General features: G+C 31.1%; 2 protein-coding genes across 2 annotated transcripts in view; one reads left to right on the top strand and one right to left on the bottom strand.

Moving 5' to 3' along the window:
- Positions 1 to 7,095, top strand: part of LOC111677845 — a 17,507-nt gene extending 10,412 nt beyond the window's left edge. Inside the window, exons 4-14 of the mRNA XM_023439044.2 lie at positions 1,609 to 1,706; positions 2,403 to 2,555; positions 2,745 to 2,876; positions 2,949 to 3,185; positions 4,624 to 4,752; positions 4,845 to 4,974; positions 5,041 to 5,163; positions 5,279 to 5,368; positions 5,846 to 5,969; positions 6,227 to 6,534; positions 6,603 to 7,095. Of these exons, the coding sequence (XP_023294812.2) occupies positions 1,609 to 1,706; positions 2,403 to 2,555; positions 2,745 to 2,876; positions 2,949 to 3,185; positions 4,624 to 4,752; positions 4,845 to 4,974; positions 5,041 to 5,163; positions 5,279 to 5,368; positions 5,846 to 5,969; positions 6,227 to 6,534; positions 6,603 to 6,755 (1,677 nt within the window). The 3' untranslated portion in view covers positions 6,756 to 7,095. The remainder of the gene's footprint in view (positions 1 to 1,608; positions 1,707 to 2,402; positions 2,556 to 2,744; positions 2,877 to 2,948; positions 3,186 to 4,623; positions 4,753 to 4,844; positions 4,975 to 5,040; positions 5,164 to 5,278; positions 5,369 to 5,845; positions 5,970 to 6,226; positions 6,535 to 6,602) is intronic.
- A 2,381-nt stretch (positions 7,096 to 9,476) lies between these two features.
- Positions 9,477 to 20,557, bottom strand: LOC111677844 (histone-lysine N-methyltransferase trr). Its single transcript, XM_046953942.1, has 7 exons — positions 16,385 to 20,557; positions 14,481 to 16,172; positions 12,972 to 14,406; positions 12,305 to 12,903; positions 11,877 to 12,006; positions 9,811 to 9,993; positions 9,477 to 9,736 (listed from the first exon to the last, which is right to left on the bottom strand). Exons 1-7 carry the CDS (start codon positions 20,413 to 20,415, stop codon positions 9,644 to 9,646), a joined length of 8,163 nt encoding a protein of 2,720 aa, XP_046809898.1. The 5' UTR covers positions 20,416 to 20,557; the 3' UTR covers positions 9,477 to 9,643.
- Positions 20,558 to 21,035: the final 478 nt, after the last annotated feature.

The following is a 21,035-nucleotide window of genomic DNA, read 5'->3' on the forward strand; positions in this document are numbered from 1 at the left end:
AGTTAGTTAGTTAGTTAGTTAGTTAGTTAGTTAGTTAGTTAGTTAGTTAGTTAGTTAGTTAGTTAGTTAGTTAGTTAGTTAGTTAGTTACTTAGTTAGTTAGTTAGTCGGTATACATATCTTGATTTTAAACTGTTGTTATAACTTTAAACTGACCAGAGATAATAACAACAATAAAAACTAAAAGAAAAATGAACTGATATATGAACAACTATGTATGTATAACAATAACACTTACCTGTTGCTTCTATACTATATAGTTAGTTGGTAATTAAAATTTACCACAGCTATTCAATCATATTAATCATACGCCTTAGGTGTCAATGGAAAGTTCAATGTAATAGTTGTTCTTCTTCTTTAACAATTTCTTTAAGACTTAAAAGACAATATTGTCTATGTATATGGAGGTTCTCTAAATAGTAATTGTTCATTTTGTATTTTTCCCCTTCTAAGTAAATATTAACTAAACGAACAAAATATAAAAAAGGAACAACTTCTTATAGTATCTATAAATATTTACACACATTATATAAAAACCAACCACCCATTTCATGAGAACTAGAAGTACAAAAGGTGTTAAAAAAAGAAACTAAACAATTTAAACACGTTTGTCCAATAAAACGCAGCAGGCAATATACAATGTATCAAGTACTGGACGCAAACAAAAAAAAAAAAAAGAAAAAATAGTAACATATTATGGAAAAGTCACAGGTTAGATAAACACAATTCTTTTAAAGGCTTTGCTACTCTACTGCCAACAACATAAAAGTATAACAAATAAATTTTAAAGTGTTAAAGGATTTGTATTTTTATTTTATTTAAATATTCATTATAGTGATGACTTGTAGAAAATATTTTCGAAAATCTTCTATCATATAAAGTTTCATTCTAGGGCTATAAAGGTCAATAACATTATCGATTCTATAAAATGGATAGAGAACTGTAACTGACACTTTCTGTTTATAAATGTAATTTGTAATGTATTTGTATTTATGTTGGTTTATATTCATTTCTTAATTCAATGTGTTACAACGTGATGGAAATAATTTCATATAAAAATGCGAAATAAAATAGGGTAACAAACATATATGCAATGATATACAAAACAATTATTCATATATTGATATGTAAGGAAATATATGGGGATTATGCCCGATTCCGCTAATTTACGAATATGAACATATATTAAAATATAAGTTTTTTATATGAATCCCTACATATGATCCATACAAAATCTTATTTTTTAGCTGTGTACTGACAAGTGTCTAATTGTAAAATCTTTCCTAAGTGTAAGGAGGTCGTTAAATTTATTATTAGTCACGTGTATATTTTTCATCTTTCATGTTGCGGCTGTTATTGATTGTTAATGTGTTTATGCGATTGTGGTAACAAGAATTATAATAAAAATATTCATATTAAATTCTTGTAAGCTTTTATATCAATTAATTATTAAGATTTCTACAGGACAATGCCATTAAATAACAATACATAAATAAATGTAAACATTATTGATAAAATTAAAAAAAATCCACATTAAATGTCTATTATTGAGTTATGTTAATGTGAGATTGAAAGTGAATACTTAATATTGTTTTGTTTGTTTTTGTAGGTGGCAATGGTGGCAGATTTAGGTAAAGTTGTAACACGTTTACAATTGGAACGTTCTGAGGTAGCATTTTATATTTTCACAAATGGCAGCAAAGAACGGTAAGTTTAAAATCATTAGTTATAACAATGAATCAATCTATTTATTTATTTATTTATTTATTTATTTATTTATTTATTTATTTATTTATTTATTTATATATTTATTTATTTATATATTTATTTATTTATATATTTATTTATTTATTTATTTATTTATTTATTTATTTATTTATTTATTTATTTATTTATTTATTTATTTATCTATCTATATATCTATCTATCTATCTATCTATCTATCTATCTATCTATCTATCTATCTATCTATCTATCTATCTAACTATCTATCTATCTATCTATCTATCTATCTATCTATCTATCTATCTATCTATCTATCTATCTATCTATCTATCTGTCTTTCATCCTCTCTATCTATATGTATATTTTTTTATCACCAAATATTTTTCATAAAGTAATTGGCCTTATATTCTAGAAAATATTTTATTTAGTGTATATACACTTTAAAATATTAGGATAATATAACTCAAATCTTGGATGCTTTGATATGTAAACAAATTACTTGCAAAATTTTAAAGTAAATTCATTTTTTTAGATTTTTTACAAACTGTCATGAGTTTATAATTAAATTTTCTTATAATTTTCCACACATACATAAGTATACGTGTGCGTATACTTAATATTCATGATATTTTATTACACATACGTCTATTGTTTATTTTGATTTTTTGTTTCTTTTAGTTCAAACTTGACACAACGTTTTGCTGTTACTGATCAGGCATTAAACAACATGACCACCTGGAGTGAGGTTAGTGTACCCACATCACCAGATGACGATGATTACGAGGTATTATTAAATCGTACTGAATTTCAAAGTCGTTTAAATGAGTTTAGGTAAATCCCTTTGATTTATATACATACAGTATTTTTATGTTGTTGTTGTTCTATTAACAATGATTTTACAAGTCATTAACATCTAGATTTTAGAACATTTCAAATACAAATCATCCAAACATCTAACAAACATTAATTAATATGTAAATTTTTAAAGTTATTTTTATTATAATGTCCTATTCCCTTTAGGGATAGAATACGTACCGAACCGGAGGATAATTCAATAACTGATGTCATGAATTGGTATACATCGGTTAATAAGGCTTTACTGCAGCATTTGTCGGAACAAATTAAAGAGGCTGATAATAGTGGGGTTTGGAGGTTTGTATGTTTTTGATAGAATTTAGTATAAATTTATATGTTTTGTTTGTTTGATTTTTTTTTTTGTTTTAGATATTTGGTGGGTTTTAAAAATCTTTTGAAGAGTATTGAATGCCAAAATATTGCCTCTTCTTTTGGCATTAAGTATTATGGTCGTGGCTATTTAAGTTCTGATGGTTTTGTTTCCTTTATACGTTATGAGTTTTTGGCGAGAGAACTTATAAATTCAACATTAAATTATGTGCCAAGACTTACCTCGATGTATAAAAATATTACTAAGACTGCAAAATATAAGAAAATGAAAAGAATGTAAGTAGAGTGTGGCGGTAAAAGTATATGTATGTATGAACTGCGATGGACTAGGTGATGAGGACATCTCTATGAAAGTCTATTAACTAAACTGTAGATCACTTTACTGACTAGTTTATTGAAAACTTTGTGATCTAGCCTATTGACTTGTTTGTCTAGTTTATTGACTAGTATTTGTGTTGGTGTGGACTAGTTTGTAGTCTAGCCTCTATTCTTTGATCTAGTCTATTTATTAGCTTGTGAACTAGTGTATTGTCTAGTCTCGGCTCTTGTATTGTTTATATTGACTAATCTATGACCTAATCTATGGAATATTCTCTGGTATATTCTATTGATTAGCCTTTGAACTAGTGTATTGACTAGTCTATTGACTACTTATCTCAGCTCTAGTCTAGCCTCTTGGCTTATTTATAGGCTAATTTCTGAACTAGTTCAGAGTTAATTCTCTGGATTAGTTTACAGTGTAGTCTCTGGGATGGACTATTGACTAATCTATGATCCAGTCTCTGAACTAGTCTATTGACTCTTGAAAAGTCTAATTACTAGTCTCTGGAATAATTTGTTTATAGTCTAGTCTCTAAAATTATTCATAGTCCATTTATTTTACTAGTTGATGATCTAATCTCTGGAATAGTCTATTGACTAGTCTCTGTACTAGTTAGTTAGTTAGTTAGTTAGTTAGTTAGTTAGTTAGTTAGTTAGATAGTTAGTTAGTTAGTTAGTTAGTTAGTTAGTTAGTTAGTTAGTTAGTTAGATAGTTAGTTAGTTAGTTTGTTTGAAAGGAGGATGTATACACATCAAATCTGAAGAAACACACCTAGGCCTCTATCGGGTCTTTTGTGCGCTCCTTAACCAGTGCCACAGTTGGGAATCGAACCCACCACTTCCGGTCTACCAGACTAGAACACTAACCACTAACCTACCGGAGGCCACCTGTCTCTGTACTAGTCTCTAGATTTCTCTATGAAACAGTCCATTTACTAGTTTTTAGACTAATCTAATGACTGAACCAATCTATTGACTAATCTCTGGTCTATTGATTAGTTAATGGACGACTCTTTTCACTACTAATCAATACACTAGTCCATTGACTTATATCTGGTCTAATCTATGAACAAGTCTTTTGACTACTAATCGCTTGCATAGTCTATTTACTAATATCTGGACTTGTCTATGGACTTATCTCTTAACTAAATAATGGGCTCTGGACTACTAGAATTAGACTATATGTACACATGTCACTATGGTCTCTAGACTTAGTCCTTTGATAGCCTATAAACAATTCTCTAGACTAGTCTATGGACTATTCCATTGGCTTATTTTCACTATACACTTCACAAATTAATTATTTTACATCATTATGTCAATTAACATTAACACTTTTACATTAAACACTAAATTGTAATTAATGTCTTGTACAAAAACAAAAAACCTCTAGGAGTTCCATAGTTCTAAAGAATAAACCGAATGTATCCGATGAACGAAGTGCCATTGAGTATTATGATTCCATGCACAATTACACTGACGATTTAAGAATTTTACAAAAGGATTTAAGACGTAAAATAAAGTAAGTAATTGCCACAACGAATACTCTTTGTTTCGCAGAAGACGAAAGTAAAATTAATCTTTTTTTTTATTTTTTTTTTTAACATTCTCAAGGGAATATGTCGATGAACAGTTAAGAGATGCTGCCAAAAAGGAAGCTGTGGGTATAGGTATTCTAGTGGTGGTTTTGTGTGTATCGCCTATTATAATTATATTAGTGAAAAATGCTGCAGCCACCATACAGGTGACATTTATAAAACTAATTAAGTATAAATAAATTATATTTAATAATATTTTAAATAATTATTAGATGTATGCTTTAAATTTGGCCCAAAAGGCTAAAGAATTGAAAAGGGAAAAACGTAAAAGTGATTCTTTACTCTTTCAAATGTTGCCACCCAGTGTGGCCATGCAGTTGAAACACACGCAACAGGTGAGTGAGTGAGTGAGTGAATGATAACAACCGGAAATAAAGAATAAACATTTGTAGGTTATTAAATTACAATTAAACTGTATTTACTTAACGCATTTTGTATTTGTCTTTTTAGGTGCCAGCAGAACTATACGAATCGGCTACAATATATTTTAGTGATATTGTTGGTTTCACTGAAATAGCGGCCCGTTGTACCCCTTTAGAGGTTTGTATTATTGTGCTGTTGTTTATGTAGGTCATCGTCATCATCATCATCACCATTATCTTATTTGTAAACATAAATAAACAAAAACACACAAGCAACTACACTTGAAATATTTACTAGACTTTCTCTTACTCTCTTTAAAAGAATTTCTCACCTTAAATTACATACTCCACAAAACACACACAACATATACATACATACATACGTACTACGTAAATAACACAAAACGGAAATTAATGTAAACAAAAAAAAAACAACAGCAAAATAAAAAAAAATATAGTATAATAAAAACAAATTATTTTTCTATGTTTGTGTGCGTGCTTTGTTTCTTTGAACATGCTGCTGATACATGTCTTCGCGTACCATATCCTTTCGCTCCACCTTAATATGTGATGATGACGATGATGATGCATCGTTCGATGATTGCTTGCATGAATGTTAACGGATGATGATGATGATGATATTGGTAAAAAAAAGGTGGTTACATTTTTAAATTCGATTTATCGTGTATTCGATGAACGCATTGAATGTTATGATGTTTACAAAGTGGAAACTATTGGTGATTCTTATATGGTTGCGTCTGGATTGCCGGTTAAAAATGGTAAGCTAAAAAGTCATTTGATAGTTATTTTTAACGGTATTATTTAAAGCAATTGGATACAATTTTTTAATAAAATTGTATTTAAATCATAAAAAATTTTCATAGAAAATTGCAATACTATCCTTTCTACACACATACTGCATATTTAAATTAAACATCCAATGACATTTCCCTCATTTTGTACAACACCAACTTTTAGAGTGGAATATTTTATTTTTTTTTTCTTTTTTTCACTTTTTTCTAATTATTACATTTAGGCAACAAACATTTTAGTGAAATCGCAACAATGGCACTTGATTTGCTAGACGCTTCGTCCTTTTTTAAAATACCACGTTCCATAGAAACATTACAAATACGTTGTGGCGTACATACGGGACCAGTGGTGGCAGGTATTGTTGGAACAAAAATGCCACGTTATTGTCTATTTGGTGATACGGTCAATACAGCATCACGTATGGAATCGACGGGAGAGGCGCATAAAATACACATAACTGAGGAAATGCATCAGGCTCTTATGAAAGTGGGTGGTTTTAAAACTGAACATCGTGGTCTTATAGATGTTAAGGTAAAATGATCACGTAAATTTATGCAAATATTTTTACATATTTCCTGACATTTTTTTTCATTTTTTAGGGCAAAGGACTGATGAACACCTATTGGCTAACCTGCAAAGATGGTCCGGTTAGAGTACGTGAAGAAATCTCCTGGTTTGCTGATATGCAACCGGTGTTTTTGGAAAATTTGAAACTAGAACCGGCCTATAAAAGTAGCAAACAGAAAAAATGAAATTCTATCAATCATGTTGTGTTTCCGTTCGATTCGTTTTCAAGTCATCACCATCATAGCAACCGCAAACCCACCAACAAATATTCATATAGTTAAATTCAATTAATAATAATAAAAATAATGATAAAAATAGTAATATATAGTAAATTAATGTTGTTGTAGTATTAAAAATAGTTAGAAATATATGTATTTGTATGTATGTACTTTAATGTATCCATCATTGGCATTTGTAATGTCATCTATCACTAACATCTGTCTAATGATTAGTTTGTTCACTTGGCCCAGACAACCATACGTTTATTAACTTAAATAAAATGAATCTTATAGATACATGTGTATCTTTTTTTTACATTAGGGTCATAACATTTATACTATATATGAAAATACTGAAACGCACGCCAATGTGTGTTAAAAAACTTAAAATTTAATTTAAAAAATTTGTTAAATAATATATTAAAAATATATTAAATTCATAAAATAGTTTTAAATTTTAATTTAAATTATTTTGATTACCTCCCTAATGTCCATTGTACATTCGTAACTTGTCACAGTAATTGACTGCAGCCATATGAATTATTTGCGACAAAACAAATGACCTTCATTTTTTCATCTTCACTTATATGATTATCTTAAAAATATTACTTTTATTTTACACTAATACTAATAGTCACACACAGTCACATATATTTATAATGTACAGTTGGTGGAAGAAGTATGTCGGTAGATAATAGAATATATATAATAGTGTATGCTATAGTCCAGACTATTCTAACGACTACACTGTAGTCCAAACTGTACTAAATCTAGACTATAGACTAGACTATAGACTATATGCTAGACTATATACTAGACTATAGACTAGACTATAGACTAGACTACAGACTAGATTATATAAAAGGCTATAGACTAGATTATAGACAAGCCTGTAGACTAGACTATAAACTGGAGTATAGACTAGACTGTAGACTAGACTATAGATTAGACTATAGACTGGACTGTAGACTAGACTATAGGCTAGACTATAGAGTAGACTATAGACTAGACTATAGACCAGGCTATAGACCAGGCTATAGAGTAGACTATAGAATAGACTATAGAGTAGACTATAGACTAGACTATAGAGTAGACTATAGAGTAAACTATAGACTAGATTATAGACTAGACTATAGACTAGACTATAGAGTAGACTATAGAGTAGACTATAGAGTAGACTATAGACTAGACTATAGAGTAGACTATAGACTAGACTATAGAGTAGACTATAGACTAGACTATAGAGTAGACTATAGACTAGACTATAGACTAGACTATAGACTAGACTGTAGACTAAACTATAGACTAGACTATAGACTAGACTGTAGACTAAACTATAGACTAGACTATAGACTAGACTGTAGACTAAACTATAGACTAGACTATAGACTAAACTATAGACTAGACTAGACTATAGACTAAACTATAGACTAGACTATAGATTAGACTATAGACTAGACTATAGACTAGACTATAGACTAGACTATAGACTAGACTATAGACTAGACTATAGACTAGACTATAGACTAGACTATAGACTAGACTATAGACTAGACTATAGACTAGACTATAGACTAGACTATAGACTAGACTATAGACTAGACTATAGACTAGACTATAGACTAGACTATAGACTAGACTATAGACTAGACTAATCACGAAGGAAAAAACTTTTTCAGATATGTTCTTTTATTGGAAAGTTATATTGGAAAAAAATTAAGATTGTAATTTATAAAAATTAAATTGAAAAAATATTTAAATAAAATAATTAAAAAATAAAACACGAAAAGTTTTTTTTTAATATTTTATTTTCTTTATCAAATATAATAAAATATGCTCATTATACATACACAATATATTTGAATATAATTTTTTTAAATGTTTTTTTTCTTGTTTTTTTGTTTTGTTGTTTGCATTACTTAACATACATAATTGAGAAAAATCTGTTAACAATAATAATAATATTATATAGACGATTTTTTTGTTTGTTTGTTTGTTTACATAATGTGTACATTATTAAATAAATCATAATCATATATCATCATCTATAACAAATTTGAATGCACTACATCATTTAGTGTAATTAAATATTAACACTATTTATGTAATAATAATAAAAATGAAAATTATATAAAAAAATATAGAACAAAATTTATAATAATAATAAAGAAAGTGTTGTTGTTGTTTTTTTTTTTTTTTGCTAAATATTTATAATAATAATATATAAAGTAATAATTAATAAACATGAACATGATGGATGATAGAAAAAGTAAATAATAATAGTTATTATAATATTAAATAATTAATTATATTTATTTATATTATTATATGTATGTATATGTTATGTTGTTTAAATGTATAATAATAATTATTAGGTGTGTGTAAGTGTGTAAAAAGACAAAAAAATATATATATAGAAATAAATTGAAAATATTTTCAACCAAATTCACTGGCTTTTATTTAAACTAGTTTTTGTTTTTTGTTTATGTTTATGTTTATTTACTTATAATAATAAAATGTATATATATGTACAACTTGTTTGTACATAAAAGAAAATATATATATATTTGAAATATCTAATAGATTAAATTATAATTAATGTTATAACTAATAAATAATGTAGTGCATTTTAACTAAATAAAATATATTTATTGTAGAAGTAAGTTTTTTGTTTTTAATTGTTGTTATTGTTATTATTATTTAATACACTAACGTGATTGTGTTTTACTTTAAAACTAATATATTTATATATATATTTTATATACTTTTATACTTAACATTAGAAAAAAAAAACAAAATATTAACTAAAAAAAACGTTTGTTACGAAATTGATGAGTCAATTAAAATTATTTTTCTTAATTCATCCATTTTCGACAATTGGGGGCACCACACATACAGGGTATTTTACTACCTTCGTCTTCCAAATCAAATTTATAATCATAAGAAAGCTATAACAGTGAAAAGAAACAAAAAATACATCAGTTGTGTTTTCTTTGATATAAATGTTTATATTTATATTTACCTCTTCACCACGATTTATTCTACGTTTAGCGAATATTATAATTCGTAAATCACGATCAACTTCAACAATTTCCGTAACACAATTTGGATTGCACGAGTGATTTATGTAACGTGCCAGACCACCAGATAATGTTGCATCAACCACACGATCTTCATCCAAACGAAACATGTATATGCCACGATTCTAACAGAAAAGAATTAAAACAAATTTAAAGTTTACTTTTTTATTTGATGCTAATTTTTTATACATATTTTTTAATTTCGAACTTTAAAATTTTGAAAAAAAATCTAAAATTTTCATAAATTTTTTTATATTACTTTGTTTGAATAAATAAATAAATAAATAAATTGATTTTATCTTCAATACAAAAGTTTTTTAAGAATGTTCGAAAATTCGAACTTATTTTCGAAAATTCGAACTTATTTTCAAAAATTTTATTTTTTTTCCAAAATTCGAACTTATTTTCGAAAATTTGAAATTATTTTTAAAACTTATGTTCGAAAATTGAATTTCGAAATTCAAAATCTTGAAAATAATTTCTAAAATCTTCAATATTAAAGTTTTTTAAGAATGTTCCAAAATTCGAACTTATTTTCGAAAATTCAAACTTATTTTCGAAAATTCGAAAATAATTTCTAAATTTTGACAATTCATAAAATTAAAAATTTAATTTTATTTTAGTTTAATTCCTAAAAATTTCTAGTTTCGAATTTTCAAAATTTTTCATATAATTTCTAAAATGTTTATAAATTTGAAAATATTTTGATTCTAGAAGCTGTACGTTTAAAAAAATTTTAAATTTGTGTTTTAATTAACCGGATTTATAATTTTTAGATTTATTTGAGGTCAATTTCTTAAAATTTTCAATTTCAAACTTAAAAATTTTGTAAATAATTTCATGAATTTTATTGGTATTTGGATTTTATTTTCAATATAAAAGCTTTTAGACCATGTTCGAAAATTTTCGAAAATTCGAACTTATGTTCGAAAAACTTTTGAAACTCTTTTCGAAAATTCGAATCATGACGATTCATAACATTTAAATTCCAGTTTTATTTAAGTTCAATTTCTTAAAATTTCCAGTTTTGAACTTTCCAAATTTTTTTTTTTTAAATTTCTAAATTGTTCATAAATTTGAAAATATTTTGATTCTGGAAGCTGTACGTTTGAAAATTTTGAAATTTGTTTTTTAATTATCCGAATATATAACTTTTAGGTTTTAGATTTATTTGAGGTCAATTTCTTAAATTTTTCAATTTCAAACTTAAAAATTTTGAAAATATTTTCAAAAATTTTCATGAATTTTATAGTATTTGAATTTTATTTTCAATACAAAAGCTTTTTAAGAATGTTGGAAATTTGGAACTGTTCAAAAATTCGAACTTTTGTATGCTCAAAAATTCAAACTTATGTTTGTTTAAAAATTCAAACTTATGCATGTTCGAAAAATGTTTAAAACTCTTTAAATGATGTTTAAATCATGCGGAATGATAAAATTTCAATTTTAGTATTATTTTTTGTAATTTTTCAATTTTGAATATAAATACTTTTTAAAAAATTTCAAAAATTTTCGAAAAATATTTAATCTTTAAATCATGAGATTTCATACAATTTTAATCTTTATTTTAAATTAATTTCTTTTGTTTTTTTTCAATTTCATACAACAAAATTTTGAAAATAATTTCTAAAACTTTAATATTCGAAAATTCGATTTAATGTTCGAAAAAAAAGTTTAAAGTTTTTTTAAATAATCTTTAAATCATAAAGATTTATAAAAACATAATATTAGTTTTATTTGGGACATATTTCTCAAATTTTTCAATATCGAATTTAAAAATTTGGAAATTCAAAATTGAAGAATTTTTTTTGGATCTTTAAGTATTTCAACAGAATTCGTAAAATAATTGATTTTGCAAATAAACTTTTTAAGATTTGTCAAAATTTTCGGAAAATTCGAATATTTACAAAAATTTTTAAAAATTTCAAAAAAAAACTAATTTTTAAAATTAATTTTGAAGTTTTCACAAATTTTAAATTACATATTTCCATTGCACACAATAACTTACCCTTGCTTCATATTGTTTTTCACGTATTTCAGAAACTTCAGAACGTATTACTTCACCAATATATTCAATAATCATGGTATGACGTTCCATATCACGTGCAGCATATAAACCCAAACCTTGAATTTTCGATCTAAAATGAAAAACAAAAAAATATATATTTTAATAAAAACATAAATTTAAAATCTTAGAAAAAGTATTAAAATTTTATTCAAACTTTTTGATTTTCGGAGTTCGCTACACAACCCTACATTAGCATATTTTGTGAATAGTTAACTACACTTGTAAACATAATCTACTTAGGGTCTTCACAAGTTTTTTAAACCATTTCTTTTTATATTAAAATCAATCTTATTATTACCCTTTGTCAGTTGGCAGTGACATTGTTTCTATTCTAATTATAAATCAACATCATGTTTAGCAAAACTTACCGAGCCAAATAAACATTATTACGCCATTCTTGTTTCATTTTCTTATACTGTGAACTCTTCGAATGCACAAACTGTTTACTATAGGGGCATGATACTTCACCGGCCGCTGCCACCGTATTCAAATTGCCTTGGTGACCCAGTGAATTGACATTGCTGCAGGTTCTTTGCGGATGATGTTTCTTCCAACCCATCAGTTGTCGAAGCTTTGGTTCTGTACGAGCTGCCCCAGAGGGATTTAAGGCTAAAGGTAAATCTAATAAAGGATTGCGGCCATATTTAAAGCGATAATTTGTTAAGGTCTCTACACCCGGTAAACTTTCAATAATTCGTACAATAGAGGGTTCTGTTAGACCGAATAAATCTTCACCGCTTATAAACTCAGGATACAATTTCACCAAGTTGTGAGTTTTACGCATTTCAGCCACTGGCTGTAAAACACGTTGCCACACCGCTTTCGGTGTAATGTCACGTAATTCTACATCAGTTTTTGTGGGTTCCTGTACGATAATGCGAAATTCGGGACGACCACCGGCCTCAGCAATCGAACAAATGTAACGACAACGTTTATTGGGACGATGCATGGACCAATAGAAACGTATCTGTAACAATTATCAACAAGTTATATTAAATCTATAAACCCCTTTAGAAAGCTCTTAAAAACACTTACAATTTTATAGCCAATTGGATATATATAATTTGGTGTATGAAATGCTTCCAACTGATGCGGCAACAATTGTCCCACATTTAAAAATATTAAACTGCCAACACGCATTAAATTCATCATTTCCGAATGATGCATTATAGCGGCTACTTGACGATTTTCATCTCTTTCCACAAACACTCGACGTGGCACTGACAATGTTATTAGCTCCTTATCTTTATCGTTACGCGAAGCATGAGCCTGACAGTGTATGGTTTTATTTTGATAGAATACACATTGATCTCGAATGGCGCAGGGCAAATGAAATACAGCTCCACAACGTGTCTTATAACATTTAACTGTGGCACCCAATTGTTGGCAAGTATTGCATGTTTGATTAAGACCATTTTGTAGGGCCAAATGAAAGTTAACCAGACCACCGCTTTGGGTTTCGTACACCTCCGTCGACCATAAGGCACAATTTAAATGCACCCATTTGTCGACATCGAAATTTAAGAGACGCGAAGGACCATCTACTACACCATCTCCCAGTTGGCTACATAAAACACATTGACGTCGATCCTCGATTGGATGATGGGTGCCGGGCTCAGCGAGATTGCATTGTGGTGTTGTAACCGACATTGTTATATCCATTTTAAATAATAAATCGCGTATTTCTTTTTCGGACATACGCTTGACAGGTGTTGTAGCTTGAAAACATTTTGAATTGAAGTAACGAAAGGGAGTTTTCTTCGGTTTGGGTTCTATATCCTCAGATTTATCTTCCTTAATTACTGCTAAAGCTGCCGTTGACGTTGTTGTTGCCACTGCTGTTGTACTGCTAGTGTTTGCTGTAGTTGTTGAAGATGTTACTGATGTAGATTTATCTGTTTGTTCTATTGTACCCAGTAAATCTTTCAAACTATCCTTATCGTCGACTAGTCTATCCAAATCACTTTGTTTTGCTGCTTCTACAGCTGCATCGAATGCTGAATCAACATTTTTAACGTCTAATACTGATTTTAGATCCGATGAAGATGTTTTCTTTTCAATCGACCAACGGAACTGTACATAACATTCTTTATTACAGAAATATCTAGGTTTTGTGGGCTGCATTAAGGCAGAATGGAAACGTGTCTTTGTTAAATCATCGGTATTTTTTATGCAACGACCTTTAATTGCCTTGCCGCAATGACGACACATTTTATATTTTCCATTTAATAGATTTTGTATAGAAAGATGTTTTAAGGCCTTCTCCCTATCGATAGGTGCTAGAGAAACATTATTCTGTTTAGACTCACACTCAGCATCAACATCCCCATTGTTGTCCACAACTTTATAAGGAATTGGGGAGGATAATTGTAAAAGATTGGCTAGATTTTTCAAAACATCCAACAAACGTTCAGCCGAGGAGGTCGGCAATGATAATATAACATTCTGATTGTTAAGACTGTTTTTAATGCTAAAAAGGAAATATATTTATAAAACCAGATTAACAATTGAAACCTCCAAAAAAAATCCAAAGTATACACTTACCCCACTTTATTATCTAATAAATCATCTGGATGATCTTTTATATATAAACCATTTGCAGCAGCATCATTTTCTAAAGGTTTAAGTGGTGTTTTCTTGCGTTTCGTTATTAAAGCCATCGAATTAACAAACGGTATCACAGGCGACATACGTCCCAACTTCTGTTGAGTACTACTCATTAAGATAAGACCAGGAAATGTTTCCTGTTGCAACATATTCAAGCGCACCGCTTTCACTGGGTCCACCGGCATTAGTAACTTATTGCTAACGACTTCGGGCGCATCCACAGCTCTTTCTCTGTATACTTTTACCCAACTGGACAATTTTTCTGGTTCTGTTTTATACGTGAACGACGTAAACTCTTGATCGTAATAATTGTTTTGTATGGTAGACGAATTTGTTTCATCTTTTGTCTTTAGTTCCATGAAATTCATAGAGTCATAAAAAGGCACTTGGTTGGGCAAATAGGCAGCACCATATTCACCTTCAAGTTCTTGTTCGAACATATGGGATCGTTCATTTTGCCGGCTTTCTTTAACAGGTGATGTTGCATTCGAGTTGGAATTTGAATTTGAATTACTGGAAAAATTGCGCCAGCCATAAATGTTGCAAACACCATAATTAACATTTAGCTGAGGTTCCAACACTTGTAAAGGTTGCATTTGACGCATGTGTGACAGTAGATTATCGATAAAACCATCATAGTCCTCCTCCAACTTCAGCGATTTACGAGAACGTTTTTTAGCATTCGCCGCATTTGATGTGCTGGCCAAAGCTGGTGTACTATTTGTGGCAGTATCTTTGGTATTGCCAATCATTTGTCTACGTTGTTTCTGTTGATCACGTTTACGTTTTTTGCGTTCAGCATCTTTAGATGCAGAATTGGGGGCTGTAACAGATGATGCTACTGTTGTGTGACCGGTTGTGACAGCATTTAATAGAGATGAACCTGCAATGTTTTGTTGCTGGGTATGTGCTAATTGTTGCTGATGCTGTTGCGCTTGTTGATGGGTTGTTGTCATATGTTGCTGTGCTTGTTGCGATTGCTGTTGTTTATTGTTTAAATTTAGATGAGATGGTCCTTCATTAGTTGGTGTCGAAGGTACTGAGTTTGTTGGTGTTGACGACACAGAACTAGTCAGAGTATTTTGCAAAGTTGTTGATGTAGCAACTCTAAATGTTTGTGATTGCTGCTGCTGTTGTTGTTGTTGCAATTGAGCCTGCTGCATTTGTTGTTGAAAATGTGAACTTTCATCTACTTCCATTTTAACAATTTGCTTAGTTTGATCATGTTGTTGCTGCTGTTGTTGTTGCATATGCTGCATGATAATCTGATTTTGACTTTGTTGTGAATGAAGATGATGTTGTTGCTGCTGTTGTTGTTGCTGTTGTTGTTGCTGCTGTTGTTGTTGCTGTTGTTGTTGTTGTTGCTGTGTTGTCTGTTGTATGTTTGTTGATGGAGCTGTTGCTGATTGATTTTCCACCACTTTGGTTTGATTATTGCTTTCAGCTTGCCTTCCTTCAGTTGGACCACTAAAGGATTTGTTTTGCTGCATAGTCCCGACAAATTGCTGATGACTTTGACCTTGACTAACATTAAGATTTGAATTCATGGATGTACTAGATGATAACGACGTTGGCGTATTTACGATTTGTTGACTGCCATGTGTATTAAGAATAACATTGCCACCAATTCTATACAATAATAAATAATTCATTATAAAATATATTTTTTATTTAAATTCTTGAAAAATTGAATTTTTGTTAAAAAACTATTATATTTTTGGATAAAAAAGAATTTTGGTCAGAACTATATTTTTATAAAAAAAGTGAATTTTTGGTGAAACGTAGATTTTAAATAATTTATGCTGATTTATATCGATCTATCTAATAGAATTTGTACTTACTTTTCTTTATTTATAGCCGAAGCATTACTAAATGATCGGCTAACAGACATTTGCTGATTTTGAAGCTGCTGCTGTTGTTGTTGTTGCAACTGCTGTTGCTGTTGTAAATGATGTTGCTGTAAAATCTGATGTTGTTGCTGCTGCTGTTCTGCGGCTGCCTTTTTAACATCTTGTACATACTTTGTGATTTTTGTTGTTAAAGTGGTTTGATTTTGACTTTGATTTGTTTGACTTGCTTGCATGAATTGTTTAAACGACTGTTGGCCACTGGTTATACTATTGCTACTTATTTGTGCAGGCACCGATGAGGTTGTGGTTGAAGTTAATGAATCTGTTTGTGTTTTTTGTTGCTGTTGTTCAGATTTCAATATAGAATCTCCTGGATGCAGTGTTTGTTGTACAGAAAATAGTTCAATATTTTGTTCAGAATGATCTTTATTCACAGAAGACTGAGTTGGTGTCGGCTGTGGTTTGGAGACAAATGAAGTTTCCTTAGATATGAGAGCAGAAAGTTTGTGTTTGTCCGAATGCGAATGAGTTAAGTTGGTTTTTGTCGTAGAAATAATTAATGAAGGAGTATTCGAACTACTGTTACTACTACTAATGCTGCTATTTATTGGAGTTGTTGTTAATGAGTGCGGAGGTGTTGGTACGGGAGAGGCACCTTGTTGGTTTGACGCTTTCATACTGTCATTTAATAGTTTCAACGATTGTGATGTATTGGTGGGAGGAGTTTGTGAAACCGATACCGGTGTCGTTGAAGATTCACTAGCAGGTACTGGTGGTATGACAGGTCTAGCCAGTTGGGCTTCCAGAGAACTAACCAAACCCAAACTCGGTGCACGAACATTGATTACTTTACGTGCTGGTAAAACATTAGTTGAAGCCGTGGAAGTTGCACTTCCACCAGAACGTGAATTGTTGTTGTTTTGATTTTGATTACTGGGAGCTGTATTGGAATTCTGTAACAATTGTTTGAGTAGAACATTATTGCTTTCCTCGGGTTTTGGCAGGCTGATAATCTGTTGTGGTGGTGTTGGGTCAATATTTGAGTTTGTTTGAGGTGTTGTGGCCGATGTTGTATTTGCATGGTTGTATTGGGAAGAGTGTGCTTGGTTTAGTGAAAACTTGGATGATGTTGCTGCTGCACCTGTTGTTATTGATTCTGTAGGATGATTTTCCGTGGTTGATGTGGTGTTGCTTACATCATGAGATTGCGACTGTTGTTGCGTTTGTTGTTGGTTTAATAACAGCTGTTGCTGTAGTTGCTGCTGCTGTTGTTGTTTTTGTAACTGTTGCATTTGTTGTTTATGCAAAAGCTGTTGTCGGTGTTGCTGCAACTGTTGTTGACGGGCGTTTTGCAACTGTTGTATGTGAATTTGTTGTGGATGATTTTGTTGCTGTTGTTGTATTTGCATATGAATTTGTTGCTGCTGCTGCTGTTGTGGTACATGATTTTGGTGCTGCTGTTGTTGTTGTGCAGTTTGTTGTTGTTGCTGATGTATTTGTAATTGTATATGTTGAGTTTGTTGTTGTGTTTGTTGAATCTGCTGTGTCTGCTGTTGTTGTGGTTGCTGTTGCAGCTGCTGCTTTTGATGCTGTTCCAACATATCCGCCTTTTTCTTTTCTTCATCTTCTTGTGGCGGTTTGGTTTTTGTAATCTTTACATAACTTCCATCACTACTGCTGTACAAACCTGGCAAAACTTGAATTATTTTACGATTTTGCGTTATATGGGCAGTTTGTTGTTGTTGAGTTTGTGTCTGTTGCACATTTACTTTTCCCGATTCGTTACCTCCGCCAGAATCCGTTGTTGTTGCAGTCCCAATAGACGTATCAGTATCATTTTGAGAATTAGCAGCGCTTGAGACTGTCGTTGTTGTGTTAACTACATTTGGCTGTATGTTGAGATTAAGACGTGTTCCACTAGTAATTTTATTAGTTCCAGCTGCTGTTGTAACGCACAATGTATTTTTGGAACCAGAAGTGGTGAACACTTGTTGAGAGGCTGAACTTTTGGGCAACATAAGGGAAATGTTACGAGGAAAATTTGTAGTCATCGTATTGCCAAGGGAGGCAGCAACATTAGCGGCACTGACATTGGCAAATTGTGATTTGGTTAAAATAAGTTTCTGTTGTCCACTTACGGCATCCGCCACGCTCAGGGAAACAGTTGAAACATTTCCCGATGTTGTAACCAATTGAGGAGAATTTTGTCTGACTATACTGATTGTCGGACAGATGTTGATTCTCTGCTGCTGCTGCTGCTGCTGTGGCTGTTGTGTACCTGCATTACCCTGCTCTAGATTTTCCATTTGTGTGGCCAATGTGGTGCGAATATTTGAAGCATTTATATGTTGCTGCGGACCCGATGTGTGTACAACTTTTACGCTGGCTGGCAAGTATTCAGTGGCTAAGATTGACGTATTGCTGCTGGTGTCTCCTCCTGTATTTGTCTTCACCAGCTGTGGTGACTTTTCCAATATTTTTATCGTTGAATCACCAGCAAGTTTCGTTGAAACTTGTTCACTAGCAGAGCCGCTGGGCGCATTCGCGGAAGAAGCGGAATCTTCTATACTGGCGGTAGACGTGGTTTTTATTATGGCGCCAGCGGGTATTTCTTTGACAAAACTTAGCTGCTGTTTCTTTTGGGGCGAAGGTAAAATATGTCCCTGTATTGTCTGTTGCTGTTGTTGTAAGTTATGCGGATCTGGTTTAGTAGAGGTAATCGTAACAACTCCAGATGTTTGCTGCAGCAATGTAGATTTACTTGTTTGCACAGCCTGTATTTGCAGTGGTATCTTTTTACTCATCACTTTGGCTTGAACAATTTTGGCCGTCGATACTGGTTTAATTTGCAGTTTCGAAAAGGACACATACGTCGGCTGAGAGACTTTCTGGCCTCTTCTTAAATTTAATATTTTACTCAGGTGAGTCTGTGACGTTGTATTGCCTCCTGTTTGAATGGTATGTATCACACTTTTTGTACCGTCAACAGAACCAGTTTGGCCGGAATTACCACTACCCGTTTGTATGACTTGGGTGGAGCTTAAAGGCTTTAATAAAGGCACTGATATGGTTGTATTGCCTATGGAAACTTTGGCAGTCGTTTGAGTTACCTCGGGCATTAACTTCTTGGACGAAACCATTAAGGATTGATTCTTAACCGCACCTTGTAGATTCTTTATATTAACAGACTCTCCCGTCTGACCGGCCACATTGCTAACGGAGCATACCCGACTGTACGTAAAAGTATTCTGAGGATTTATGGTTGTGTTGGAAGCAGAGATAAGTATTTGTTCTGTTTTTTTATCGCCGCCCACCATGGATATCTTATTTCCGCCTTGGCCTTCGCTGGTGGTAATTAACTTCAAGTCAATGCTGTCCCCTAGTGACTTTTTTGCCTCCGCCATTCCAATTTGTAAACGCTTGGGAGGTGGCTTCGTGCTCATGGCAGTTATATAGGAAGTGGCAGCATTACCACTGGGGTCACCTTCTATGTGAATAATGCGCTCTTCCACGCTGCCCTCATTATTTAAATTTCCCGATGATGTATCACTTTTATTAGTAACATGTTTGCGTATAAATAATAGTTCTTCACCTCCCGTTGTTGTGGTCGTAAATGTTTTTCCACCGGATTCACAGCTTTCTTCACTCATGGTGCCCGTCGTTGTGGCTGTGGCGTCTTCTACTATTAATGAATACCCAGCCGCTGCTGCTGAGGATGGCGCTGTTGTTGTCGTCGACGCACTTGTTTCGTTTAATTTCATTCTTGATTTTAGTTTTTTACTATTCATTTCTGCTGCGGCAGCCGCAATAACATTATTGTTGGTTATTATATGTGTGGCCTGCTGTGCGGCAGGATTTGAAGCACCTGCAACATTTGTTAAAACACTCCCACTCTTTTCCAATTTCAGCTTTTTACTTTCATCATCGTGGCTTTCATTGGATGTTCGTTTCACTGTTTGTCCTGTTGTTATTTTAAATGTTGTAAATTTGTCAAAATCTGTTGTTGTGGGTTGATGTGACATTCTAAATGTTTTTCATCTGCTAAGTATTTATTGTTAATTTTTGTACAAAAAAAAATTGAAAAGAAAATTATAAAAAAATTATAATTTTTTCTGTTTTTTCTCTTCTCAACACAAAATCGTACGCTAAAGACCTGCGCCGATAAATATTAACGTCGGCAGCGGCGGCGTCTGACAAATAATATTTTCGTCGGCGGCTTTAAATCGTCTCCATGCCGGCTAAGTTTTAAAAATTATGAATAACCCTTAAATGACTTAAATTTAAAAATGTATATTGTTTTTATTTAAAATCAATTTTTAATTTAATTTCAGATATCTCTATTAAGACTTTCATACTACTTTACTATAAAAATAAATAATAATTCGATTAAGATTATATTGCTTGTATGGAATTTAAAAAGTTTTTCAAATAAAAACTCAAATTAAAAACAGTTGTTATTATTTTCAATAATTCAGAAAGAAAGTCGACATTCAGACAATTAGAAACAACTTTCAGACAGTCGAGACAATAGAAATATCGAAATCGAAAAATTAAGAAATTGGTCGATATAAGTAACGTAAAATCAAAGTTATGAAATAATTGAGTTACGGTCGAATATAAAAAGTCTAAAAATGAAAATTTA

Source organism: Lucilia cuprina, chromosome 6, assembly GCF_022045245.1.
Source record: "Lucilia cuprina isolate Lc7/37 chromosome 6, ASM2204524v1, whole genome shotgun sequence".
NCBI classification, from domain to species: domain Eukaryota; kingdom Metazoa; phylum Arthropoda; class Insecta; order Diptera; family Calliphoridae; genus Lucilia; species Lucilia cuprina.

Bases quoted from the DNA above. Each gene is read 5' to 3' on its own strand.
- LOC111677844 (XM_046953942.1), bottom strand. From the start codon at position 20,415: ATGTCACATCAACCCACAACAACAGATTTTGACAAATTTACAACATTT. The intron at 16,173-16,384 runs GTAAGTACAAAT...ATTATTGTATAG, and splicing joins TCGGCTATAAATAAAGAAAA to AATTGGTGGCAATGTTATTC. The intron at 12,007-12,304 runs GTAAGTTTTGCT...TTTTCATTTTAG, and splicing joins AATAATGTTTATTTGGCTCG to ATCGAAAATTCAAGGTTTGG.